The sequence below is a fragment of the Sceloporus undulatus genome, chromosome 1 (assembly GCF_019175285.1).
Source record: "Sceloporus undulatus isolate JIND9_A2432 ecotype Alabama chromosome 1, SceUnd_v1.1, whole genome shotgun sequence".
Lineage (NCBI taxonomy): Eukaryota > Metazoa > Chordata > Lepidosauria > Squamata > Phrynosomatidae > Sceloporus > Sceloporus undulatus.
The window spans coordinates 5,266,983-5,294,849 of record NC_056522.1 but is presented as its reverse complement, the minus strand read 5'-3'; the positions used below and the strand labels follow the sequence as shown (position 1 = coordinate 5,294,849).

At 42.7% G+C, this 27,867-nt stretch overlaps 1 protein-coding gene across 1 annotated transcript in view; it reads left to right on the top strand.

Moving 5' to 3' along the window:
* Positions 1-27,867, top strand: part of INTS9 (integrator complex subunit 9) — a 102,262-nt gene that overhangs the window by 26,147 nt on the left and 48,248 nt on the right. The window contains exons 4-8 of the mRNA XM_042446461.1: positions 566-628; positions 7,381-7,520; positions 9,894-9,980; positions 17,811-17,931; positions 21,561-21,695. Of these exons, the coding sequence (XP_042302395.1) occupies positions 566-628; positions 7,381-7,520; positions 9,894-9,980; positions 17,811-17,931; positions 21,561-21,695 (546 nt within the window). The remainder of the gene's footprint in view (positions 1-565; positions 629-7,380; positions 7,521-9,893; positions 9,981-17,810; positions 17,932-21,560; positions 21,696-27,867) is intronic.

The window sequence follows — 27,867 nt, the reverse complement described above, 5'->3', positions numbered from 1 at the left end:
GACGTGCCCACGTACAGCGTGGGCACACTGTATTGTGCATTTATTATTTATTTATTCATTGGGTTTGTATCCTGCCTTTCTCCCAAAATGGAAATGGCAAACCTCCACTGAACAAATCTGACCAAGAAAACTCTATGTTAGGGTCTTAGGGTCACTATAAATCAGAAAATAACGTGACACATCTGTCTGTTTATCACTCTACATACACACACACACACACACACACACACACACACACACACACACACACCACATATATATGATCCTGAGATTCAGATTGAGGAGAAAGTATTTTAAGAATCAGGAAGTAAATCTAGAAATGCTAAGGATTAAAAGTGATTTGAAAATCAGGAAATAAATATAAAGGTAACATGCCAGCTTTAGGAAGTGTGGCTTCTATTGCAGTCTGTGTTCTGAATTAGAATTAGAATCCTAGAGTTGGAAGAGTCCCCAAGGGCATCCAGTCTAACCCCCTGCCATGCAGAAAGACACAATCAAAGTGCCATTTCATCAGTGAAATGATGGAAGATATGCACTTACATATAAACTTTTCCTCATTTCTCAGGAGCTGAAAGATTGTTCTGGACGTGCCTTTGTGGATTCTGTTCCTGAGTTTTGCTTGCCGGAGGTGAGTCTTCCAGGGAGTCATAATGTCAAATATTTCGGCTAGTAGCAAGCAGTGGAGCCTTCAGCACCTGGCTGGCAACGTAATGTGATACAGGAGGGGTATTGTCCTGCTGCTCTCCAATTCTTCGTTCCCTTGGTGGGGCCTTGCAGTCAGCAGAGTCCCAGGCCATCTGTCTCGCTTGAGAGAAAATTAACATTTCACAGGAGGATACGATGAAATAACAGCATCGTTGGATGACTTTCCGATCCATTTCTCAAGCCACTTACGGCTCCTGTTTCAATTTAAGAGAAGGAGGAATTGCAAGCAGTGACTTTTTCTTAGTATTTTTGGAGCCTTTTATTTCATTTCAAGCCTCATAAGAGAGAAATAACAGCTTGCAGGGTCTGTTTACATCAGGACAGAATTATTTTACTCAGCATTTTATACAGTGATTTTCTGCAGGACTCAAAGTCCTTTGCATTTATTGCCCTGGCAGTATTCACAGTAACAACCTTTCAAGGTGGAACTGTTGACTTATGCCCTCAGTACGGATTTGGATGATGCCAAGGCTGAGAGAGAGTGGTCTTTCCCTGGGTCAACTGATGCTCTAGAGCAGTGGCTCAAACTATGGCATACAGAAGATCCAGTTTCAGTCCAGGTACCACATGATCAGAAAAGACTATCTCAGATCCTGGAGAACAGCTACCAGCCAGAGCAAACAATATTAAGCTAAACCAGTGGTTCTCAAACTTTTTACTTTCATGACCCCTCATACATCTACATGTGGAGGTCAAACACCTCTGTTCAACATAGTATATGAATAAAAAATATATTGCTTGTTTTGTGTGTGTATTTTTGTGCACACATTCATATACGGTTAATCCTCCATATCCAGAGATTCTTTATTTATAGATTCAATCATCCATGGATTGAAAATATTCAGAAAAAAATTAAGTTCCAAAAAGCAAATCTTGATATTGCAATTTTATATAGGGAGCGCTATTTTACTATGCCACTGTGTTTAACGGAACTTGACCATCCACGGATCTTGATATCCATGGGGGATCCTGGAATCAATAAAAGTATCAATAAAAGTATAGTGTCTAGATCAAGGGAAGTAATAGTGCCACTCTATTCTGCTTTGGTCAAGCCCCACCTGGAATACTGTGTCCAGTTCTGGGCACCACAATTCAAAAAGGACATTGAGAAACTGGAGTGTGTCCAAAGGAGGGCGACTAAAATGGTGAAGGGTCTGGAAACCATGTCCTATGAGGAACGACTTAGGGAACTGGGGATGTTTAGCCTGGAGTAAAGAAGGTTAAGAGGTGATATGATAGCCCTGTTTAAATACTTGAAGGGATGTCATATTGAGGAGGGAGCAAGCTTGTTTTCTGCTGCTCCAGAGACTAGGACCAGGAACAATGGATGCAAGCTCCAAGAAAAGAGATTCCACCTCAGCATTAGGAGGACAGTTGGACAGTAAGGGCTGTTCGACAGTGGAACACACTCCCCGGACTGTGGTGGTCTCCTTCTTTGGAGGCCTTTAAGCAGAGGCTGGATGGCCATCTGTCAGGGATGCTTTGATTGAGAGTTCCTGCATGGCAGGGGGTTGGACTGGATGGCCCTTGTGGTCTCTTCCAACTCTATGATTCTGTGATAACCAAACCCCAGCAGATACCAAGGACCACCTGTATATTCATATTTTTAATAAGGAAATAGCTCCCCTCCCTTAAGCAGACGCCCCAAGCACCCTCCCTGCCTTTCTCTTCCCCTTCAGGACAGAAGAGGTTTGGGAAAAGGGGGAAGAGGGATCAGAACCTCAAAGTCTCATGCCTCCCTTCAGCAGCTCTTGTGCCTCCCTGGGGGTCCTGCCCCATAGTTTGAGAACCACTGGGCTAGACCAGAATTAGACAGTGTGACCCTGGAGAGGTATGTCACGCCCAAGGCTGTTCTGAACTGGTCCAGATTCCCTGTATTTTTTCCAGTGCACCCAAAAGAAGATAAATAACCACACCTGGAAGCCTCCAGGAGCATCACTTTGGCCTTAAATAGGTTGTGGTACCTGTTTTCTCCCTTGACTAAAACATGTTCATACTTCTTGTTTCAAATACAGGTATATCTCAAAGGGATCGTGAAGCCCCTTTGAGAGTAAACTGCAGAAGGTGCAGACATTGAAAATTGTTCACACCTAAAACTTAAATATTTGCTGTGTTCTCATTCCTTTAGTAATCCTGCCTGACCCTTTTCTTTGGATGCCTAAACTGCTCTTCTAAATGCTCAGCTGAAGTTTTAAGTTACTGCAGTACTAGAAATGTGGAAACTGAAGGAAATTTTCATGGGATGGGAATGGACTTCTTATTGGGGCGTAATGTCCTCCTCAGTTTGCTCCCTTCTCAGCTACATCCCTGCTCTAATGTTATGCATTATCATGTTTAATGGCCTGCATCATTGTCTATTGTGTAGTTAAGTTACATGTAAATGGCCACTCCTCTTACAAGCCAGGATTACAAATCAAGTATTAGCTTGTTTTTTAAATGTTTACAAATGCTTAAACCAGGGCTTACATGTCATTGAGACTGAGAATGCTGGCATCTTGTTCCCAAACAAGGCAGGATTCAAAAACCACACATAAGCTTTGGTTTGTAATCATAACATATAAGGTGGGGGAGTGAGACAGCAACAAGCCAAGATCCTAAGTTCTGGTTCTGCATGCTTCCCCACAAGAAACACTTTCCCTGATTTGTTTAGTAGTCATACTGGTCAGAGAGGAACAAACTGGAAGCCAGCTGGGTGCTATAAGGATGTTGTGTGATGACAATAAACCAACATTCTGTAGAATCCTGGCTTATCTTTCTGTGCAAACATAGCCACTAATTAGCCTTTGATTCTCTTACTGTTAGAAAGCAGATACTGTGGGGCTAGCTTGAAGTAGTCAAAGCACATCTTTGGGGCTGTATGTGGCCCCACATACAAACCAAACTGCCCTTTTTTGCTAAAAATGTGAATTATCTCCTGAACCCTTGCAAGATGGTAGCTCACTTTTAAAATAGATTTCAGGGTTTCCCTGCGGTGTTTAACATGAAAAATACCCTATTCCTCACAATTGGAAGTTGTTGTCCTGCCACATCCAGTTATGGGTCCCTCCCCCAATATTTTAACATTTTTGAAGGTCCATGCAATCCCAAGAAAGGGTCAAGGGGGCAGAAAATTAGCCCTGGCCACCAGAGTTGCACATCCTTGGCTAGATGGACCAGTGGTCTGAGGGAATGAGTTATTTTTGTCAACACATGTGAGTTCAGCAAGGAGGTAATATTTGAAAGGGAACTTTTTCCTGGAAATCATCTTCTTAAGCACTGTGCTATACTTGAGTCTCATTCTTGGGAGAGAGACAGAATATAAATCAAATGAATCAATAAATTACTAGCTTTGGGGGAAAAACATGGGTCCAGGTACTCTATTCATTTTTGCCATTTTTCAGTAACTTTCTTCTTTTGTAGTTCTAAGTTGCTGCATGTCTCTCCAGAGACACCCAATTTCCCTTTATATTTTTCTAATATTTGAACTGGAGAGGGGAGTAGAATCACACAGTCTTTCAAATATTGTTGGATTGCAGGTCCCAGCAGCCTTAGCCAGCACATAACTAATGTTGAGGAATGCTGGGAGTTGTAGTCTATGTACAGCATCTGGAGGTCTGCATGATTCCTACTTCAGAACCCAGGGTTAGTCCCCCCCCAAAAAAAAAGCAACTTCTGTATATGTATCAGGGCGTTGGCAATTGAAATAGATCTGGGTCTTATTGCTTATGTATTTATTTTATTTATTTACTTCACTTTTCCCCAATACTGGAACACAGAGCAGCTTACATATTACACAGGTCTGCAAAACTGAGGGTCGTGAAAACTTTTTAAAATATATGCTGGTTTTATAGGATTTTGGCCTTCTTAATCCAAAAATGACTTCAGAATCGCTCTATTGTGTACAAGTTTTCCCCCCACAACTTGCTTTCACCTTTCTGTGTTGTAATAGGTGACTGAATGAAATGATCCTCCAAAGAATTATCCTCTAAAGAGTAAGAAAGGGTTTAAAGTCTTTGAATAGACTTTGAAAACATTTTAATGAGCCTAAGCCATATGGGGCTTTATAAGTCATAACCAGTACCGAATTGTGCCTGGAAATGGTCTGACATCCCGTGGAAGTGTTGCAGTAAAATGTTGTGGAACTGTTGTTTCTTCAAGAATGTATGTCCAATCTTTTTAAAGATACCATAGGCCCCAAGCATCTGCTGGGATTTGGTTCCAAGAACCTCCATGGATACCAAATTCTGTGGAGGCTCAAGTTCCACAAAATACAATGGCATAGTCAAATGGTAGCCCTTGTATAAAATAAAAAGGGTTACTTTTTGGAATTTGCATATATATTTGAATATTTTCAAGCTGTGGGTGGTTGAATCCATGGATATGGATGACAGATCTATTATATCTATATCTACTATATCTACGTTGTTAGTCACTACTGTATTGTGGCTGTAAATTTCACTGTTAATGAAAAAGAGCAAAAAGTCTGCTTAATATGAGTGTCATCATCATCATCATCACAGTATCCTTCCCCATTTCTTGTCATTTCACTTTTTTCTTAAGGATACAAAATTCAGCACATTCTTAGGGATGCATGTCAACTCCCCAAATCAAAAGAGCCCTTGATGTTAAAACTGGTCACTGAGAGTCATTAGGTTTTAGCATAGCCCTGTTGACCAATTTCTCTGCTGCTATGCTCAAATCAATGGGCTGAGCCTTGTGAGCAGATAATTTTTCCATTTCAAAACTAATCCCATTAGCTGCTCCATAATAACTGAGTTAGTGGTTAGGTTTCATGCTAAAATTTCCAGATTGACCTCACCAAGGTCATAGCCTTACCAGTAAATATTTCTAATTACAGTTCCTGTAATGGGATACAAAAGTCTTTTTCCAATCTGTCAGATCCTACCAGGTTGGGGAAGGGATGCTTCAAAGGGCAGGGCTGACCCAGTGGGTTCAAATTAACAAAGGGGTCTTACCTTAGGGGTAACTTCCAGATGGAAATTGGCATTGGCCAATGCAACAGATTGCCTCCAGAGGTGGAGGACCCTGGAGGTTCTTAGACTGAGACTGGATGGCCACTTGTCATTCCAGTCTACTGTCAAGCAACTCCTGCAGTCATGAAGTTTTTAAATAAGGTTTACACGGAATCTCTTGTAATTTGAATCCACTGCTTCATGTTCAAGTCCCTGGAGCAACAGAAAACAACCTTGCTTCATCTCTCCGTTTTCTCATGGGGAAGGCCATTGTGAGGACATCAGGACCACTGACCCTCCAGATCATGTGCTGTGTCAGCTGATACAAAGAGATACACCATCTCTCTACCAGAGTTTGGGTTGCCAATGTGAAAACTGGAGAGTGCTCCTATTCTTTTAATGATTAGGCAGAAAAGGAGGTTTCAGCAGTTGTCGCTTGTTGCCTGGTTTCATGATCACAGACACCTTCTGAAATTCCATCTTCTATGCAACCATTAAAGGTAAAGGAACCATCTCCAATTTTCAGTCTAGCAACCTTATTTAATCCTGACACACATCACTGCTGTAAGATCAGCATTACTGATGCATATCTTACAGCTGAGAAGGTTAAGAGGTGACAGAATAGCTATGTTTAAATATTTGAAGGGATGTCATAGTGAGGATGGAGCAAGCTTGTTTTCTGCTGCCCCAGAGGCTAGGATATGAAGCAATGGACTCCAACTACAGAAACAGAGATTCCACGTAAACATTAGGAAGAACTTGATGGTAAGAGTTGTTCAGCAGTGGAATATGTTACCTCAGAGTGTGGTAGAGTCTCCCGTATTTGAAGATTTTAAAACAAATACTGGATGTCCCATCTGTTGGAAGTGCTTGGATTGTGTCTTCTTGCACAGCAGAATGGGGTTGTACTGGATGGCCCTGGTGATCTGTTCAAACTCAGGAGGTAGAGTGTAAATAATAATAATTTTCTCATATTTCATCACGGTCTCCTAAGTTTCTTTTGCTCACCCCTCATGTTAAATTTTAGCTTGCTAGTGTCTTGGAGGCACAGGTGTATCTGCTTGTTTGTGACTGGCCAACACACAAATACACTAAACAAGTACAATTCAAATGAAGAACCCGAGCCAGTTATTCTCAGCCTGACCTACTTCTCAGGGTTCTTGAGAGGATGAATTGGAGAGGAGGAGAGCCATATATTTGATCTTGCTAAAGAAAGTTGGGATAGACTAAGCTAGAAAATATAAATGTAACTCGCAACTCATAATTGTTGTTGTTGTGTACATTCAATTCACTTATGACAACCCTTAGGTGAACCTGTCACAGAGTTTTCTTGTCAAGATTTCTTCTGGGACAGGGGGTTGCCATTGCCTTCTTCTGAGGCTGAGAGAGTTTGAGCTACTCAAAATCACCCAGTAGGTTTCCATGGCTGAATGGGAATTTTAACCCTGGTTTCCAACACTCAGGCAACTGTGCTATACTGGCTCAGCTTGTAATTATTATCTAACTATTTGGTTGTATTTACTAATTGCATATTATGTAATTAATGTGTAATACAACATTTGTAACTTCAAATTAGTAAACTGAGAAACAAAAGCAATCTATGCTGTCTTGATCTGACTGCAGGATAGTCAGGATATTAATTTGACTGCAGGATAGTCAGGATACTAGTAAATTAAACAAGTATTTCCAAACAGTGTCCAATGATCTTTGCTCCCATTTTCAGATGGAACTTTTAGACCTGTCTACAGTGGATGTAATCTTGATCTCCAATTACCACTGCATGATGGCGTTGCCCTACATCACAGAACACACTGGATTCACTGGAATGGTATATGCCACGGAGCCCACAGTTCAAATTGGCAGGTGAAAAAAATCCACTTAGTGTCAATTAACTAGTCACTTTTCATCCACTGCTAAAGGAAGGTGCATGCGTGTGTGTGTGTAAGTAAGAGGTGGAAAGGTTGACATGAGAAGAGGATCATTGCTTCTAATGTTCTTGGGAGGCTTTTAAGACAGAGTTGAAAGTGAGCCAAGGAGATTATCAACAGCCTCTCCATGTGCGTTTGTTCATTTTAACTCCATGTTTCCCCACTGCTGTGAATTTGCCCAAGTGTGCATCTTTAGCAATTTCATACTGAGTGATGTATCATTGGAAGAAGGTGCTTGCAAAAGTTTAAAGCACCAAGTCTGAGGCACCCAAGAGAACCCCCTTGGATGCCTCAGACTTGGTGCTATAGTCTCCTGCAAGTACCTTCTCCAATGATGATGGTATCTTAATTCTGCGGACTTCCAAGCACCACAGCTTCATGGCTGAATGGGAAGACTTTGGTTACACTACTTTTGGCTGCACTATTTCAGCTTGTGGCTGAAGAGCATGAAGCATTACAGAGTTGGAGGGTGCTATGTTGGCCATCTAGGCTGCTGCCACACTGCAGAATTAATGCAGTTTGACACCACTTTAACTGCCATGACTCAGTACTGTGGGATCCTGGGATTCAGAGCTCTCTGACAGAGAAGGCTAATTATGTCAGAAAACTACAAATCCTATACTTCTATAGCATTGTATCATGGCAGTTAAAGCAGTGTCAAACTGCATTAATTCTGCAGTGTAGATGCAGCTCTAGTCCAAACCATGTGCTTGTCACAAGCAACAGAGCATCTCTATATGACCTCGAGTGAGAGAGATAATTTATTCCTTTGTTGAACTCCTTTTTCCATTTAGACATTTCCACTAGTGTTCAGACCAAATTTATCCAACTTTGTTGTTGTGTGCCTTCAAGTTGTTCCTCACTTATGACAACCCTAAGGTGGCCTTATCACAGCATTTTCTGGGGCTGAGTGTGTGTGAGTCAGTAGCCCCCCAGTTTTATCTGTTCTTGCCTAATCCTATCTTAAGTGGCAGCCATCTGCAGTCAAATCTTGGAAAAGTTACTTTGGGGGTTATACTCCAGAATCCTCTGGCTCACATAGCTAGTGACCATAGTAGTTGGAGAATTTTGGGAGTTGTAATCCAAAAAAGTAACTTCCAAACCATGCTAGCTTTTCTATGGGACAGCCCCTCCAGATCTTTGAATACCATGCTCCCCGTAAGTTTTCCTTTCTCTGTCCTAAACATTCCCATTTATTTCAACTGTTCTTTATATATCTTGTTCTCCATTACAATGGCCCTATATTGCCCTCCTCTGAACCTGTTTGTCTACATCAAGGATAAAGACGTGTGGCTCTCCAAGCATTGTTGAATTTGGATTCCCCACATTTTGTCACCATTGGTTATGCAGACTAGGACTCCTGGGACTTGCAGTCCAACAACATCTGGAGAGCCACACAGTTCCCATGCCTGGTCTTCAGCCATCTTAAAGTATATAACCAAGAACTGGGCACAGAAGTTCAGATAAGATCTGACTAGTACAGAATGAAGTCTAACTATTATTATTTCATATAGCATAGAAATGACTGCTCTGTTAATACATCCTCAAACCATAATTTCTTTTCATTCAAGCACAACGTACTAATGTCTTCTGTTGAGTTTGCTACCAGCTATTTGAATATTCACTAAGGGAAAACATCATCCCAACCTATAGAAAGCTGGCATGTTGGGGAAATTCAAATACATATAATACCCACATTTATCCACAATCAATTCCAAAATATGTTTTCTCATATTATTAAAACTTTCACTCTAAATTCTCTTCCCTAACACTCCACTTGCACACTTCTTATCACTTCATTTCTTTTTTTCTCCATCTTAACCTTCTGTAACCTTCTTTTAGTCTTCATTCCTAAACCTTCAACCTTCATGCTTTCCTCTCCCTCAACATCATTTTCTCCCACATTCATACTTTCTTAGACATTGATCCAAACTTCCTCCTTGTCAGTACCAGTCCAGATCTCTTTTCCTTATTGACTATCTTATAGTGAAACAATTTGACACTGTCCACATTTTTTCCATTTTTTCTCTTTCTTCTTCTTTTCATTAGAAGAAAATATCAGGTTACTGCCCTACCCCTCCTCTTCCTCCTCCTCATTGTTATTATATAGCCTTCTTTTTGAACTGCTAAGAATTTTTAAAACAAGGGGCCAGTCAAACTTGAACACCCACTCAAACCTGAAAACCACTTGGTTCTACTGACTGAATAATGTAATAGCTTTCTGATGCTCATCCTAAGGCATTATTACAACCAGCTGTCAGATCCTCTGGTTAAAATCTGAACTTTCTGTTGATATTGCTATTCACAGGCTACTTATGGAGGAACTGGTCAATTTTATTGAACGGGTGCCAAAGGCTCAGTCTGCTTCTATGTGGAAAAATAAAGAGGTACAAAGGTAAGGCTCACTTTCTTCTACCCTTCCTCCAAAAAACGTAGCTCCCTTTGTAGCATTCATGTGAATGAACTCTCCCTACTTTAGTTTGTTTTTTTCCTTTGGTCCTAAGCCATTAGGTTCTAAGACTTTGTCAGGCAGGCTTCTTGGGAAGGAATATCCAAAGCCAAGGTGTCACAGTCCAAAAGACTCTGCCTCCAGCCATCTTTCTTTTTAAATCCAGTGCTCTGGAGAAAGTCCTGACAACAGGAGTTTATGCTCTGTTCTAGGTGGTAGCAAGATGAGATCTAATTCTGGTGGGGTGGTGAGAGTAGTTACAGGTCAGGCTTATTTTGGTTGCCAATTTTGAGGCCGGGGAATATACCTATGGAGTACAGAGTATAACCTATAGAGTATAACATGTACAGTATAAGATATAACACAGGAGGTTAGGTGTATTTGAGAGAGCTAGAGGTAGAATTATTGGGAACAAACAGCCTGGGGTACCACCTGGTATGGGAAGGGTCTTCCATGGGGCAGGGCCAAAAGCTCACACATGCCCGCCTCTCTGCCCCATGCAAAGTGAGTAGTCAGCATGAGGCAAGGAAAGAGGGTACTTTGTCCAGAGAGAAAGCCCATGCCCAGAGTAGGAGGAGTACAAACATACCCTTACTAACTGCTCTGTCCCAGGCTTTTTCCCTGGTGAAGAAGCCCAGGATGAGGAGGAACATGCATGCTCCATCTCAGACTTCCTCTCCAGGGGAAGGAAAAAGAGCTGGATGGAGAGGCAGGAGGAGCACACATGTGCCCATGCAGACTGCTCCATCTGGGCTTTTTCCCTGAAGAGGAAGCCCGGGACAGAGCAGCTTGCAAGGGTGCCTAAGCGTTCCTCCTCCTCCTCCATCCCAGGCATCTTGGAGCAGCTGGGAAGGGGGAGGAGGGTCCAACCAGGTGTCACATCTCTTTTCAATGTCACTTGATGCAGTCTGCCACCACCCCTCCACCCTCCTAGTGATGCCCCTACTCAGACCTCATCATCTAAATCTTTGTTAAAATGTTGAAGGGTGACAGCCCCAAAACAGAACCTTGTGACACTCTGTTCAAGACTTCCTGGGAAATGGTCTTAGAGTTCCTTTTTCAAAAATCTCTGCAGTTTTGATTTCAAGAGATAATATGAAAAAGGCCTTAACAATATCCACAGATCAAATCACATTGAGCTTTCCCCAAGACCTTGAAATGTGTCTTCGTTTTTGTTTATGTTTCATGGGATGCTCCTCATCACATGGGATACCAATGGCCTTGAAACAGCAGTCATGAGAATTTGTCCTCAGAGCTGCATTATTGTGTCTCTGGTAGTATCCATGAATGGCCATAGAGGTCTCAATTACGGCCTATTTCCTGTACCCTTTCCTTAGGAGAAGGTGATATTTAAACCAAAGCATTGGCAAGAGGGACACACAGCAAATTTGTTCTTGTTAACCATCTTTGGGTCAATCCCAACTCATGGTGACCCTGTGGATGAGACATCTCCAAGACCCCCTATCTTCCACTGCTCTGCTTAGGTCTTGTAGATTCAGGCCCGTGACCTCCCTAGTAGAGTCTATCTATCAAGCATGTGGTCTTCCTCTCTTCCAACTTCTCTCTACCTTTCTTAGCATTATTGTCTTTTCTAATGAGTTTTTCTTTCTCATAATGTGTCCAAAGTACAACAGCCTTAGTTTCATCATCTTTGTTTCCAGAGATAGGTCGATATTAATTTGTTCTTGGACACATTTGTTTGCCTTTTTGCTGTTTGTGATATCCTCAGCACTTCTCTCCAGCACCACATCTCAGATGAGTTTATTTTCTTTCTAACTGCTTTCTTCATTGTCCAGCTCTCACAGCCATACATGGTGATGGGGAATACAGTGGTTTGGACAACTCTAGTTCTTCAGTACCTTTTCTAGTTCTTTCATAGCTGCCTTCCCATTCCTATTATTCTGATTTTTTGACTGCAGTCTGCTTCCTGATCAATGTTTGATCCAAAGTATGGGAACTCTTTAACTATCTCAGTTTCCTCGGTTGAATTTATGTAGCTTCTCTGTGGTCATTATTTTGTTTTCCTTATGTTCAGCATTATGCCTGCCTTTGCACTTTTGTCTTTGACCTTCCACAGTAATTGTCCCAAGTCCACAATGTTTTCCACTAGTAGTATGGTGTCATCTGCATATCTTAGATTGTTGATGTTCCTTTCCTTTTATCTTTACTCCTCCTTTTCCCGAGTCTAAGCATGCTCTTTGTATGATATTTTCTGTGTACAAGTTAAACAATAAGGTTATAGAATGCAGTCTTTTCTGACCCCTTTGCCAATTGGGAACACTTAACAAATACTTGAAGGCAAAACCAGTGTTAGGTCTGTTTTTGTTTTTAGTTAACTGTAGTTTGTTGTACCTGCCAGCTTGGCTGGTGACACACTCTCTCTTGCAGGCATGCACGTGATAGCCCAAAGTGTTGCTTCATTGCATTATCATTTGCAGCTCATTTGCTCCTGCCCTGAAGAGGTTGCGTACGAATTGAGTTGTTATCTTTATTATTATGAAGCACTGGAGCATTTTAAACCATAAGCATTGCAAGGAATGTACTAAGTACATCAGAGCAACTTACGTTTATACCCCATTACCTTGTGCAATCTGAGCTAATTGCTGGCAATGTCTAATCCCATTGAATTATCTTTTAAAAAAATCAAATGGAGTTTTAATAGTTTATATTATCTTTGCATCCTTCATCCCAACTTCAACAATAGCATGTTCTGGAGGGATGCTGCAAAGTCTAGATGATACTCGTGGGGAGTGAGATGGGAATGTTGTCTATTGTTGATCTGGTGGCAGAGCCAGGTCCAAAAAGAGCTTCAGTATGTTGCACTGGACTGGGATTTGGGATTTCTGATTCTGCACTCGCTGCCAGTATGATTCTGGTCCAAATTTCAAAGTGCTGGCAATTAAAGCCCCAACTAGCTTGGAACCTCAATACTTGAAGATGTGTCTCTTCCTATATACAGTGGGCCCTTGGTATCCACTGGGGTTTGGTCTAGGATTATTATTAGTATTAGTATTATTATTTGTATTCTGCTTTTTCCCAAAGGAATCAAAGCAGATTCCAACAGTATAAATAAACATCAAACAATTAAAAATTACAGTTTAAAAAAACCCAAAACCAATATATGGAAAATCTTGAACAATTTCAATGTTTTAACTGTCTGCTTTAAAATGATGTAAATCATCTGTGGTCATTATTTTTGTTTTCAAAATATTAAAACCAATGCAGAGTAAAATGCATGCAAAACTTCAGTAAAATATATATGTATAAGTTGTCGTAAGATGCAGTATAGCAACCCACAGAATTAAAACCATTTCAACTTCCATTAAAAACGAAGATAAAAATCCATAGAACATCACACCATCAAAAGCCCATTGTCTTCAATTGCTGAAAGCCTGTTGGAATAGAAAAGTTTTCACTTGCCAGTGGAAAGAGAGGAAGAAAAAGTGTAGGAGGAGCCAGTGGGAAGACCTTTACCTTGTTTCCACCATAGTCTGAAATCAGACACCTTCCCAAGAGTCAACCACTGTGAACACAGGTAGGCAAGCATTTGAGTAAATATCTGTAGAAATTGGAATAAAAAAAATTGGGTGAAATCATTTTTGAGATCTGGTAGTCTTCTTTTGCATTTTGTACCATTTTGCAAAGGCAGACAATCGCTTGCTTTGCATCCATGTGTGTGTGAGTGAGTGTGTGTGAGTATAGCAATAGTTGTTCCATGTGCAAGGTATGCATGGCTTTCTTGGCAGAAGCCATCCTTAATGCTTTTTTCCAGTGCCTTAAATTATGGAGAAGAGGGTCACTGACCCAACAGATTCACCAATAAATTAGGTTCTTTTAAACAAACGGATCAGCAAAACTTGACCGATTTCCACAAATCATTGGAAATGGGTTGGAATGAGCTTTTGATTTAGCATCTATTTAATATACAGAATAAGAATCCTATTCCTCTTCCACTCTTTGGCAGCTTCCACTGCCTTCCTGCCTGGGTTCCTAGTACTGTAGGTGATTTATGTTCCAGAAGAGAGCCATCTGTTTTATGGGCTGTGATGCTGCCATTCACTTTTTCTCACATGCCATTCTCCAGCTTCCTTTGTGCAAAGAACACTCCTCCCCCCACCTTGCTAAATGGATGGCTTTTCCAAGGAGTATAATGTATTAACGCTGGTATTGAAGTTACTCAGAATTAGTCTTTTGCTTCCTTGCTTCTTTGGGGAATGCATCTCAAAGGGTGCATTCTCCCTATTCTAATCCAAAAGGATGCTTCCTGATATCAGGTGGATGTGAAACAGCATAGGAACCAGAACTGAACAAACAAACAAAACAAAAACAAACAAACAAGCTTCATTTATATACCGCTTCATACCGCCTAAGCAGTGTCTAAGCGGTTTGCAACTGTAAGCTAATTGCCCCCAACAATCTGGGTACTCATTTTAGTGACCTCCTCGGAAGGATGCAAGCCTGAGTCAAGCTTGAGCCCTTTTGCTGGTCTTGAACTCGCAACCATATGGTTTTGAGTGAGTGGCTGCAATACAGGTGTTTAACCACTGTGCCAAAGGTCAAGGTATTAAGCAGTAGTTTTCTATCTTGTCTTCCAGACTGTAACAATTTGTCCAGGAAGGGCCAAGGCCATTGCAAAACAAGATCCCCAAAGTCCACCGAGGTTTATTACTTGGGGGTGTGAAAGATGTACCACTGCTCCCCAGACATGTGCCTTTTGGCAGAAATGGGCTGTGGTGTTCACTTGCATTCCTTTAAAATGCTGAAGCGATGGTGTGAGTGGGGCAAGGCTCAGTGAGAAGAGAAAAGAGAGGTCTCAGGTTTTAAAAAAATAAATTTTAATTAAAAAAAATTAAAATATTGAATTCTTTTAAAATTCTCTTTCGAAACATCCCATCTTACCAAATGTTCATATAACCTCATGAAACTATGTACATGTAAATACATTCAGGCTGTGCATATGACATTGTAATTTAATAATTTTAATTTTTCTTGTTGTTTCTGTCACAATTGTTATCATTACATTCAGTGATATATGCAAATAATAATTTATAAGTAACATTAGTGACACCATGAGTTAGCTGTGCTGGAGGCCAACTCTAATGACGCCACTTGAGTCCACCTCAACCAGGCAGTCTAGAAAGGATTCCTTAGTCAATGGATTCAACCAGACAATGAGAGGTCTAGCACAGCTACCAGGATACTAGCATCCACTGGTCCAGTTCCTAATGGAGATTATCCACCAAGGATAATCAAGGCCACTAGTAACTACTAAAAGTTGGAGAGGATTTTTGGATGCCTACAAGACTTTGAGAGGAGCATCTTCCTCTACCACGGCCCTCACACTTTGAGAATTTTGCAAAGGAAAAAAAAACATTCAAAACACCTACAATCATGTTTCTTAGGGTATGTGGATGCTATTTTGTTATGCTTTTGGACCACTCTGGCCCGTTTTAGGCCTAAAAGTAGACACTATTTAACCAAGCAGTGATGCAGAGATCAACTTCCTAGTGAAATAGCTTTATCTCCTGGATCTGCAACAGCCTAGGCATAGCCCAAAACATAGTGAAATTGCCCCTAGGAGGTGAGGGTGTGTTTTGAGTTGGGAAAAATGGGAGGCTGGAGGGTTCTATGAGTCTTGGGACCTCATGTAGGCTGCATCTACACTTAAGAATTAACGCAGTTTGACACCACTTTGCCATGGCTCAGTGCTATACAATCCTAGGATTTGTAGTTAGGATGGACCCATCACAGTTAAAGCAGTGTCAAACTGCATTAATTCCACAGTGTGGCAGCAGCCATGGCCCACAGACTGTGCTTTCCCTATCCTGATTTAGATGTTATTTAACATACTGTAGTTGTTTAACAGTTACAATCACACAGAAGACAAGACAGAACCCTACAGAATCCTATAGACCAGAGATGGAGACAGTGTGACTCCCAAAGCCCTTTTGTTCCCCTCCATGCCCCATATCCACCCTGAAGAAAAAAATATGTGAAAGGAAAATCTGCCCAAAAAGAGCGACTTGCCTCTCTTGAACAGCAGATTGTCTTTAACCATTCCCCAAGCCTTTCAAAACCTGGAAATCCCAACATTTCTGATTGGGATTTTCACTGGCAAATAGGGCTTACTGATCTGTAGGTGTGAAATTTGGCTCCTATCCTTCACTGCAATTGTCTTTTGTTGTTAACCACCCTCAAGTTGGTCTCAACACATGGTGACCCTATGGATGAGGCATCTCCAAAACACCCTATCCTCCACTACTCTTTCAAGTTTCTGCAGGTTCATACTCGAGTCCATCCATCCAGCATATGGGCTTCTTCTCTTTCTGCTTCCCTCCACCTTTCTAAACAATATTGTCTTTTCTAATGAATTGTGTCTTCTCATGATATGACCAGTGTATGACAGCCTCAATTTAGTCATCTTTGCCTTCAGAGAAATTTCAGGCGTGATCTGTTCTAGGATCCATTTATTTGTTCTTTTTTGATGTCCACAGTATCCTTAGCAGTCTTCTCCAGCACCACATCTCAAATGAATTTATTCTCTTTTTGTCCATTTTCTTAACTATCCAGCTCTTGCATCTATACATAGTGATGGAGAGTACTATTGCTTGTAGAATTCTGACTATTGTGTTTAGTTCTGTATCTGTGCTCTTTAGGACCTTTTCTAGTTCTTTCATAGCTGCCCTCCCCATTCTTAGTCTTCTTCTGATTTCTTCACTGCAGTCCCTAGTCTGATCTCTGTTTGATCCAAGGTATAGGAACTCCTTATCTATTTCTAAGTCCTCATTTTCTAGATTGAACTTGGTAAGATCCTCCACAGTCATTATTTTTGTTTTCTTTATGTTCAACAGTAAGCCTGCCTTTGTACTTTCTTCCTCGATCTTTCTCACCCTGGCCATAAATCAGTGGTCAATCAGTACTCCAATTCCACTTTCCAAAGTGAACCTGCATGATGGGAACTGAACTACTGCAACTCTGTGCCCTCAAGGCCTAGCCCTGCCAGGTAGTCCAGAAGGTGCTGAGATGTCCAAGAGAACTACTATATGTCTGCCCATGCCATGAGATCTGTTAGGAAGGCCCTCTCCTCTTGTCCCAGGAAATACACTGTGAGAAAGGGTCTTGGTTGCTTTAGCACCCCTGTATCAGAATATTCTCCCCTTAAAGGCTGAATTAGTACCAACATTGGTACCATTCCCATTCCAACTTTTTGCCAGAACCTTTGGGGCCAGTTGTTGTAACCCAAATCTGTGTATCTATGTGGTTCTTCGTTTCCTTAACTGTTTCACCTGGTTATAAATTGCTTTATTTTAACTTGTTAGATTGTTTAATGTGTTTTAGTCTATTTGAATTACTCTTTAAATTGTTTAAACTGGTAAAACTGATTTTACTGTGTAAGAGGTTTAAACGTGTTTTAACTGTTCTAAATTAATGTTTCAAGTGGATTGTTTAATGCTTTTTAATTTTTGTATTATGTCTGGTATAGAGGAGAATCTAAATATTTTTACTAAATAAATAATGATAAATAATAAATGGCAGGGCTCCACTCCCCCAGGGCAGGTCTCAGCGAGGGTCATCCGCCAAAGAAACTGAAGTGCTCTTAGTCTGATATCTTTCCGAAAAGCCCAGCTGAAATACACCCAGATAAATCAGTACAATCCAAATGCATCAGGAGTTGCAGAGATACTTCCATCTTGATCACCTTTCAATCACAAACCTGGTGAGTTTGTCCAGATTTTCACTGTACTGACAACTCTAATCTCTGTCTGATTTGTGCAGGTTGCTTCCCAGCCCCTTGAAGGATGCTGTGGAAGTGGCTACATGGAGAAGATGCTACAATATGCAGGAAGTGAACTCGGCACTCAGTAAGATCCAGCTGGTTGGGTACTCCCAGAAAATAGTAAGTATTCCTCATACAAGGACTTTGGGTGAGAACTGAAGCTTTTGGGGTGGGATGGAGGCAAATCATGTGCCTTCAAGTCACTTCCAACTTATGGCAGCTCTAAGGCAACCCTATAACTGGGTTTTCTTGACAAGTTTTGTTCAGACTGAGAGTTTGACTTGCCCAAGGTCTCCCACTGGGTTTCTAAGGCTAAGTGGGGATCAGACTCTGGTTTCCTGAAGCCCTAGTCCAAGGTTCCAACAACTACACCATTCTGGGTCTGCCTTCAAGTTCACTCTGTCATATGGTGACCTTATCAAAGAGTTTTCTGGGCAGGACTTATTCTGAGGAGACTTCCTTTGAGGTTGACAGAAGATGGCTTGTGCCCAAGATCACCCAGTAGGTTTCCATGACCATCTGCCTTGGTCCAGGCCTTGGAGGTAGAGAGGAACTGCTGGACCTCTTACCCTTTCCCTCCACCACTCCCTTCTCCTTCTGTGTCATGTCTTTTTAGATTGTAAGCCCGTGGGCAGGGAATCGTCTAACTAAAAGATTGTATGTACAGCGCTGTGTAAATTTACAGCGCTTCATAAATAAAGGTTAATAATAATAATGTGGGGATAGGAAGCCTGGTCTCACAGAGACGCAACATGTTGTAGTGGTTTGAGCATTGGACTACAACCATGGAGAACAAGCTTCCATTTCCTGCTCATCCATAGAAATCCACTGGGTGACCTTGGAGTCACACATGCTCAGCCCCAAAAAACCCTATGATAGGGTCACTATAAGTCAGAAACAACTTGAAGGCACACGAGAACAACTCCCAGGGTCCTAGGCCAACACTCAAAGCCTTATACCAAACTATACCATAAGTATTCCTCCCCGGTCGCATGCGGAATACAAATCTGCCTGTTGATTAGTATTTCCTCCAATGCTCAGTTTGCTTCTACCTCTTCAGGTCACATGAAAGGCAACCTCAGACAAGATCTTATTAGTTGTGGCCTCTTGTGCTCTTTCATAGCCTTTTGGTCTTTCTTTATATGAAATTTGGGACCAGGGATGGCTCCCAAATCTATTTCTGTGGCCTGCAGCCCCTCCAAACTCCTGGGAGTGCTGTTTTTGACCATTAAAAAAGGTGAACTGTTTCCACACAAGGCAATTTCCTTTTTAAATAACTTGTATACAACACCCTCTTTAGCGTAAACAAATACCCATGTTTCAAAAGTAGAAGAGGACCTCTTAACATCTCCTTTTTCTGCTTTTTGTTTTCATTTTTGTGGCATTCTTGGCAATCTTTGCTGCCCCCAGGGGCTCTCTGGGAAGAAAAATTGGCCCTTCAGCCTCCACAGTTGCCCATCCCTATTTTAAAGTCGTAGGGTTCATGTGCATGTGCATGAGAACCAGCATGATGTAGTGGCTTGACCACACTGCAGAAATATTCGAGTTTGACACAACTTTAACTATCGTGGCTCAGTGCTGTGGAATTCTGGGAACTGTAGTTTTGTGAGACATTTAACTTTCTCTGGTCCAAAACACACTGCAGAAGTAATCCAGTTTGAGACCACTTTAAATGCCCTGGCCCAGTGCTAAGGAATTCTGGGGTCTGTAGTTTATTTATCTTTGCAATAGTGGAACACTCTTCCTCAGAGTGTAGTGGAGTCTCCTTCCTTGGAAGTCTTTAAACAGGCTGGATGCCTATCTGTTGGGGATGCTTTGATTGTGATTTCCTGCATAGCAGAAAGGGGTAGGACTGGATGGTCCTTATGGTCTCTTCCAACTCTATGATTCTATGATTCTTTCTCTGTCAGAGAGCTCTGGTGCCACAATAAACTACAATTCCCAGAATTCCATAGCATTGAGCCATAGCTGCTATGTCAAAAGATTGGATTATTTCTGCAGTGTGGATGCAACCTATGATTCTGGAGAGCAAAATTCAAATCCGCACTCAGCCATGGAAACCCACTGGGTGATCTTAGGCAAGTCACAGTCTCTCAGCCTTAGAGGATAGCAATGGCAAACCCCCCTCTCAAGAAGTTTGTCAAGAAAACCCTGTGATACGATTGCCATAAATCAGGAATGACTTGAAGCACACAACAACAACAGCACACATGTGCATATATATGCCTTCCATTTGCCTGGTAGCTTATAACAACTCCATTAATTTTATAGGGTTTCCTTAGGCAAGGAATACTCAGAGGTACTCCTTGATTATATATTTTCCCTGCTGCAGTTCTTCTCGATTTTGGCTAATTGTTCCTAATTTGTTTGGTATGGGTTTTCTGCTGCTGTAGCTGTTCTTTTAAACTGGTTTTAGTGTCACCCTTGTAATTTACATTGTAGGCTGCCTTGGAAATTTGAAACTGAGAGACAGGATGTCAATATGTTTAATACAAGCCGCTGAGTTAATTGCAGAAAGGGGAAACAGTTTTAAATATATTTGTAGAGAATGTAAGAAGAACAATTAAAGATCATGCCAAAAATCTGTCTGGCCCAAAGCTTGGAAAGTGCGACTCCCCGAAGTTGGGCATGCTAGCAGAGGGATTCTGGAAGTTGTAGTGCAGAAAAACAAGTGATCCAGTAACTAGTTATCAGCAGCCAGTCTTTTCAAAAGCAGACATTTCTGGGCAAACCACAAGCAGAGCGGGACGACCTTTCTGGTTGTTTATTTATGTTTTATTTTTAATTATTCAGATTTCTGTCCTTCCTTTCTCCTGGCATAGAAGGAGCAGCTTACAATTTTTAAAATAAAGGTTTAGCTAAAAACTTATTTTATATTTAAAAAAGTCTCAATTATATCACAATTCTGTTTAAAAATACACATATTAGAAATAGTTTGATTTTTAAAATACTGAAAGGATGCCACCAATTCACATCACCTCCCAAAACTCCCTCCACCATTCATATGGTTATCCACCCACCCTGGCCTTAGGGAACATCTTTCCTCTTGCTTTTGTCACTTCAGTCCAAAACACACTGCAGAAAGAATCCAGTTTGAGACTGCTTTAACTGCCCTAGCTCAGTGCTGTAGTTAATTATGGCACCAGAGCTGTCTGACAGAGAAGGCTTAATAGCTCATGAAATAACAGTTCCCAAAATTCCCTAGCATTGAGCCAGGCAGCTAAAGTGGTCTCAAACTGGATTCTTTCTTCAGTGTGCCATCAGCACAAGTTTTCCATTTCTATGGCTATTCATACAGTCTGATTGCAAGGGTCCTTCCTGGGCACCAGTTCACTCCATGCATCTGTGAAAGCTTATGCTACAACTTTTTTCACACAGTTAGTTTCGAAGGTGCTAAGGTCCAAAACACACTGCAGAAAAGTGCAGTTTGAGACCAGTTTAATAGTCCTGGCTCAATACTAAGTAATTCTGGGAACTGTAGTTTTGTGAGATATTTAAATTTCTCTGTCAAAGAGCTCTGGTGCCACAATAAACTACAATTCCCAGGATTCCCTAGCACTGAGCCAGTGCCATTAAAGCAGTCTCAAACTGGATTATTTCTGCAGTGTGTTTTGGATCCAATAAGCCTTTGCACAAATACAACAGCACAAATACAACAACTGACTACTACATTGTGCATTGGAAATTATTTTCTGAATAATTAATTGTTGTTTGGGTTCCCCCCCCCCCCTTTCTTTCCTTTCCCATAGGAACTTTTTGGTGCAGTACAGGTTTCTCCTCTTAGTTCTGGATATGCTCTTGGCAGCTCCAACTGGATCATCCAGTCACATTATGAGAAAGTTTCCTATGTGTCGGGATCCTCTCTTCTCACAACTCACCCACAGGTACAGCATCCTTGCAGAACTTTGACACAGACCTTTGATGTTTTTGGCTGCTCAATTTGGTGAAATCTTGGTAGGAAGGCAAGCTATAAATCAAATAAATAAATAAAAATAGAAAGGCCTCCTTCCCCTAATCAGCCCATACATTGTGTATCCTAATCTCATTGTCCCACAGATAGCACCTTGCATGGAGAAGGTATGGAGTTGGCCTACGGCTCCCGGTATCCTTTGAACAGTGTGGACAATGTCATGATGTCTGGACGATTTTTGGAATTGTAATCCAAAAATAGTACCTCTTACCTCAGGATTAGACAACTGTTGGGAGTTGGAAGACCCATTAAGGCTGAAAATATTTTGGGGGGACCCTAGAAAATGGAGAGCAGTTTCATCCCATTTTGGTCCTATCCTGGCCATTTTATCCCTTTACAGGCCTTTTTCAAAACCCAGAACTGACGTAGAAGTCAACTTTTGGTCACTTTTGGAAAAAGTCCCTCCTGAACTTAAAGTGGATGAAGGGGGAAATGAATCAAAATTTAAATGAAGGGTAGCATTGGGGATACGCGGGGCAAAAAAAATGTGTGGACCCCGGGGTTCACAAAAACAGCCCTAGGGACCACACTTTCCTCACCCTGTCTGTCACATTCTACATTGGGGAAGTGCATCGGAGTGGGACAGGATGATAAATTCTCCATGGTGACACCTCCAATTTCACTTGTCAACCCTGAAGACCTACACTTCACACCAGCTGTATTGAACTTTCAGCACCAGGCTAAATCCTCATAGAATCATAGAGTTAGAAGAGACCACAAGGGCCATTCAGTCCAACTCTCAATCATAGCATCCCCAATGGATGGCTATCCAGTCTCTGTTTAAAGTTTAAAGACTTCAAAAGAGGGAGACTCCACCACACTCTGAGAAAGTGTGTTCCACTGTCGAACAGTCCTTACTGTGAGAAAGTTCCTCTTAATGTTGAGGTAGAATCTCTTTTCCTGAAGCTTGTATCCATTTTTCCGGGTCATATTCTCTGGAGCAGCAGAAAACAAGCTTGCTCCATCCTCAATATGACCTATTTCTTTAGCTGGGGATTTAGGAGTAGTTCATTGCCTACGTGGTCAGCCTTGCTGCTATTTGTTCTCTTGGTTGGTTGTTGTGTGCCTTCAAGTTGTTTCTCACTTCTGTTGACCTTAAGGCAAACCTGTCATGGGGTTTTCTTGGCAAGATTTGTCCGGAACAGCTTTTCCTTGGCCTTTTCTGAGGAACACAGAGAACACAATGGTGGGTTACAGACTGCCGAAATGCGGTGGTCTGCTGCCGCCGCCGGTTACTGCATCCAGGAACTGCAGCAGCCAAACGGCGCGGTTCCCGGACGCAGCAAAGAAGGAGCGTGAAAATCACGCTCCTTCTTGCGGCCCGGAAGAGACGCCGCGAGGCGCTAGTCGCACACTCGTGGCGTCACTTCCGCCGCACAATGTGCGGACACAGAGCATCCGTTACGTCAAAATGGCGGCAGCCATGTGGAACGGCTGCCGCCATTTGTTACGGACTCAGTCCATGCTAGGGTTAGGGGCGTCTGGAAGAGACGTCCCTTTCTAACCCTAGCACAGACTGAGTCCGTCCTAGGGTGCCCGTCTATAACGGGCCAATGTAACTCTAATTCTGAAAGTCCACTTGGGTATTCCCTCCTTCAAGTTGACTCTGATTTATGGTGACCCTATCCCAGGGTTTTCCTGGCAAGGTTTCCTTGGAAGAGTTTTGCTATAGCCTTCCACTGAGGCTGAGAATTTGACTTGCCCAAGGCCACCCAATGAGTTGCCGTGGCCAAGCGTAGATTTGAACCCTAGTCCCCAAGTGTCCTAGCCCAACACGCAAAGCACTATTTGGTTTACTAGACATTTATTTATTACATATGGTTCCCATTTTACTATTGCTCTTTTAACAATATTGTCTGCTAAATTAGACAGTCCAGCTTTGGAGCTGCATGTGGCTCTCCCAAATACTGGTTTTGTGGTTTTGTGGTCTTCCAGACTCCCCAGGCCACCTCTGGTCTGTTCAGCTCTCTGCAAGAACTATCTGTTCCTTCCCCACAAGCAAGCTTGGTAAGGAAAAAAACAAGAGAGGCAACTGGCTGTATCCACTAGTGATTTCAGTCCTGTGTGCAGCAAGTACCTGATTTTTAGGGTTCTTGGGTGAAATAAGGGCAGGGTTTCTTGTCGTGAGCCTTCAAGTCATTTCTGACTTGTGGAGACCCTGTCATGGGGCATTCTGGGGCTGAGAGTGTGTGACTCACCTGAGTTCAAGCAGTAGGTTGCCATGGCCGAGCAAGGAATCGAATCCTGATCTCTAGAGACCTAGTCCAATGCTCAAACCACTACAACACACTGGCTCCTGTCACTTTAATGGTTGTATAGAAGAGGGAATTTCAGCAGGTGCTGCTTGTCACACAACCAGATCACAAGCAAACCTGAAATTCCCTCTTCTACACACCTATTAAGGGAACAGGAGTCCTGTCTCTTATTTCACCTGTCAACCCTAGCAATTAAAGGTATGGTACAGATTGCCCAAATGCGCCGTGCTCCTAGCGATACTAGGGTTAGGGATCACGCACCAACAGCACGCTTCCTAACCCTAGTATGTGTGGGGGCCACCATGATTGTGCGGCCCTGCCCACACATCTCACACATTGGTGACATCGTAGCTGCGCATCCAAATGGTGCTGCGCAGCTGCGACCTCCCCGCACCATCCTATGGCGCTTTGCTGTGTCGCAGCTGTGCAGCAAACAGGAGCTGCTTCTAAGCGCTCCTTTTTTGCTGTGCAGCAGTACCGTGCCTCCGACCATATCTCTCCGCCTCTACTGCCAAGATCCTGGTCCATGCCCTAGTGATCTCGCGACTTGATTACTGTAATGTCCTCCTGGCTGGGCTTCCTCTTTCTCACCTCCGTCCTTTAATCTCTGTCCAGCATTCAGCTGCACGCATTATCACTTCCACCCACCGCTCTGACCACATCTCTCCTGTGTTGGCATCCCTTCACTGGCTCCCTCTCCCTTTCCGCATTCAGTATAAGCTCCTGCTGTCGACATTCAAAGCCCTCCATGGACTGGCCCCTCCTTACTTATCAGACCTTCTTTCTCCTCACCTTCCCACCAGAGCCCTCCATTCTGGTAGTCAAGGGTTCCTGTCCCAGCCCAGGATTTCCTCTGCCCCATCCCGGATTCGCCCCTTTTCACTTGCTGCCCCTCACTCCTGGAACCTTCTTCCTCCACAAGCAAGAGCCATCACTTCTTTAACCAGTTTCAAAACGGAGTTGAAAACCATCCTGTTCCGAGAAGCCTTCCCAGGCATCGCATAATTGTCGCTTACTATCTGATGTTCTGTTGTTGACTGTTTATCGATCCATTTCCTGTATTGCTATGTACTGTATATGTATTATCCTACTTGTGAGTATTTATTTTCCATGGATAATGATTAACCTTCCATTTTGAAGCCAAGCCCTCCCTTCAGTCCATCTGCCTTGGTCCAGGCCTCGGAGGTTGAGAGGAACTGCTGGACCTCTTACCTTTTCCCGTCACCACTCCCTTCTCCTTCTGTGTCATGTCTTTTTAGATTGTAAGCCTGAGGGCAGGGAACCATCTAACTAAAAAGATTGCATGTACAGCACTGTGTAAATTTACAGCGCTTCATAAATAAAGGTTAATAATAATAATAATAATAATTTGGTTGCTGTGGTAATGCTGTGCAGCAAAAAGAGGCAGCTCCAGTCCGCCTTTTGCAGGCGGTGTGTACCGGGCCATAGACAGATAACCCTGGTGGCAATGCATCCTTTAACTGAAAAAAAAAAGCTTGTTCATTTTTGTTCAAGGCTCCATGACCATGAATCTTGTCATTCAGGTAAATGCACATAGTTAGACAGGTTTAGCCATCCCCCCAAAAAATAAAACCTTTTCATTCACTAATAAAGGCCCCAAATTATTAATATTATTTGCTTTATTCTTTAAAATGTCTATAAAGCCCCATAGATTGTCTGCTCTCTCATTCCCTCTCTTTCCTTCTTTCATTAATTCCTTTAAAGCAACATATTTCACTATATAATCCTTGAAGAGACTTTCCAGACTGCACCTATTTCAGCCTTTGAATTATCTCTTCTTGAAGGAATGATGGCTTAACTGCCTGCCAACTCGTCCAACCTGTTCATCTAAGGGCAAAGCCTTCATAGTGCTATAGATGTAATTTCCAGTAAATTAATTCTCACAAGATCCATAATTTTTATTTATTTATTTATTTATATTATATTTGGTAGTGCACCGGCTGCACACTTGGAGAACTGAAGGATCCACTGCAAAATTCTTGACTCTGCTTCAGGCTGTCCTGCAGCAAATCGGCTGAATTTTTGTCCATGAGCTTTTTGTTGGTGCAAAGGGAGGAGCACCGAATTTGTGGCATTTCCCTTACCTTGTTCACAGCCTGATAAAATCAAAAGAATCTGCAGCCAGAAAGAAAGGTTGACTTCAGTGTGGCACTACTGGGTTTTTCAGGAGCACCAAGATTTCCACAGTTAGAAACTACAGTTGCCCCTCCGTTTTGCGTGGACTTCATATCCACGACCCTCCCTTACTCGCAAGGAGCAAACAGAGGGGATCCAAATGGGGCACATGCCTGCAACATCTCATGGCACGCACCCCCATTCAAGCCTATGGGGCTTGAATATGTGTGAAATTCCATTTTTGCAGGAGGGTCCGGAACGGATCTTCTGCAAAAACAGAGGGCTGACTGTAGTTGTTGGGGTGGGGAAAGTATGGCCTCTAAGATCCTCTTGTGTGGGTTTTGGTGCCATCCTCTATGTAGGTATCTCAAGAAGCGTATAATAAATATTTTTAAATGATTAGTCTAAAGATATATCAAACAATTTAGCAAGTTAAAAAAGACAGATTAAAGGTAGTTAGAATGGTTAAAGGCTAGTTAAAACCATATATTGGTAAGGGTTTTGTAAAGCCAGTAAAGCCCCAAAAGCTTTAGTGAGCAACTGTGTTTTCACTTGGCACCAGAATGACAGTAAGGTTGGTGCCAGTCAGGTTTCCAGTAGGAAGGAGTTCCTTAACTGGGCATGGACAGGGGTAGCATGTCCCTGTTAGTGCTCTTGGACATCTCAGCGGCTTTCGATACCATTGACCATGGCATCCTTCTGGAGAGCCTAGTGGAGCTGGGAATCGGAGGCACTGCGCTCCAGTGGTTCCGATCCTATCTCTCTGGGAGGTTCCAGATGGTGAGGCTGGGGGACGTGTGCTCCAACAAGAGGGCCCTTACATCTGGGGTCCCTCAAGGAGCTATTCTGTCCCCCATGCTCTTTAACATTTACATGAAACCGCTGGGAGAGATCATCCGGAGGCATGGGGCGCGGGGTTATCAGTACGCTGATGACACCCAAATAGTCTTCTCTATGTCTCTGACTGATTCAGTGACCAAGGATGGCATCTCTCCTCTCGTTGCCTGTCTGGAGTCGGTAATGGGCTGGATGAGGGAAAACAGACTCAGCCTGAATCCAGAGAAAACGGAAGTGCTCGTGATAGGTTCTCCTGGCCCAGGGATGGCGGTGGTTCCACCTGTCCTGAACGGGATCATGCTTCCCGTGAAGGACTCTGCGCGCAGTCTAGGGGTGCTCCTTGACTCGTCGCTCCACCTTACATCTCAGGTGGACACGACGGTCAGGAGCACCTGTCATCAGCTTCGGCTGATACGCCAGCTGCATCCCTACCTGGGCCGGGGGGACCTTGAAACAGTAGTACACGCTCTGGTAACCTCTCAGCTGGATTTCTGCAATGCGCTCTACATGGGGCAACCCTTGTACCATACCCGGAAGCTGCAATTGGTGCAGAATATGGCGGCAAGACTGGTCACTGGTACATCCAGGGCCAGTCATATAACACTGGTCCTTAAAGACCTTCATTGGCTGCCTATTCGCTTCCGGGCGCAATACAAGGTGTTGGTTATTACCTATAAAGCCCTACATGGCTTGGGCCCAGGGTACTTGGAGGACCGCCTTTCCCCATATAATCCGCCTCACGCACTCAGGTCGGTCGGGAAGCAATTGTTGAGGGTTCCAGAGGCTAGATTGTCTACTACCACCCAGAGGGCCTTTTCTACCTCGGCCCCCAAGCTCTGGAACTCACTTCCCGACGAG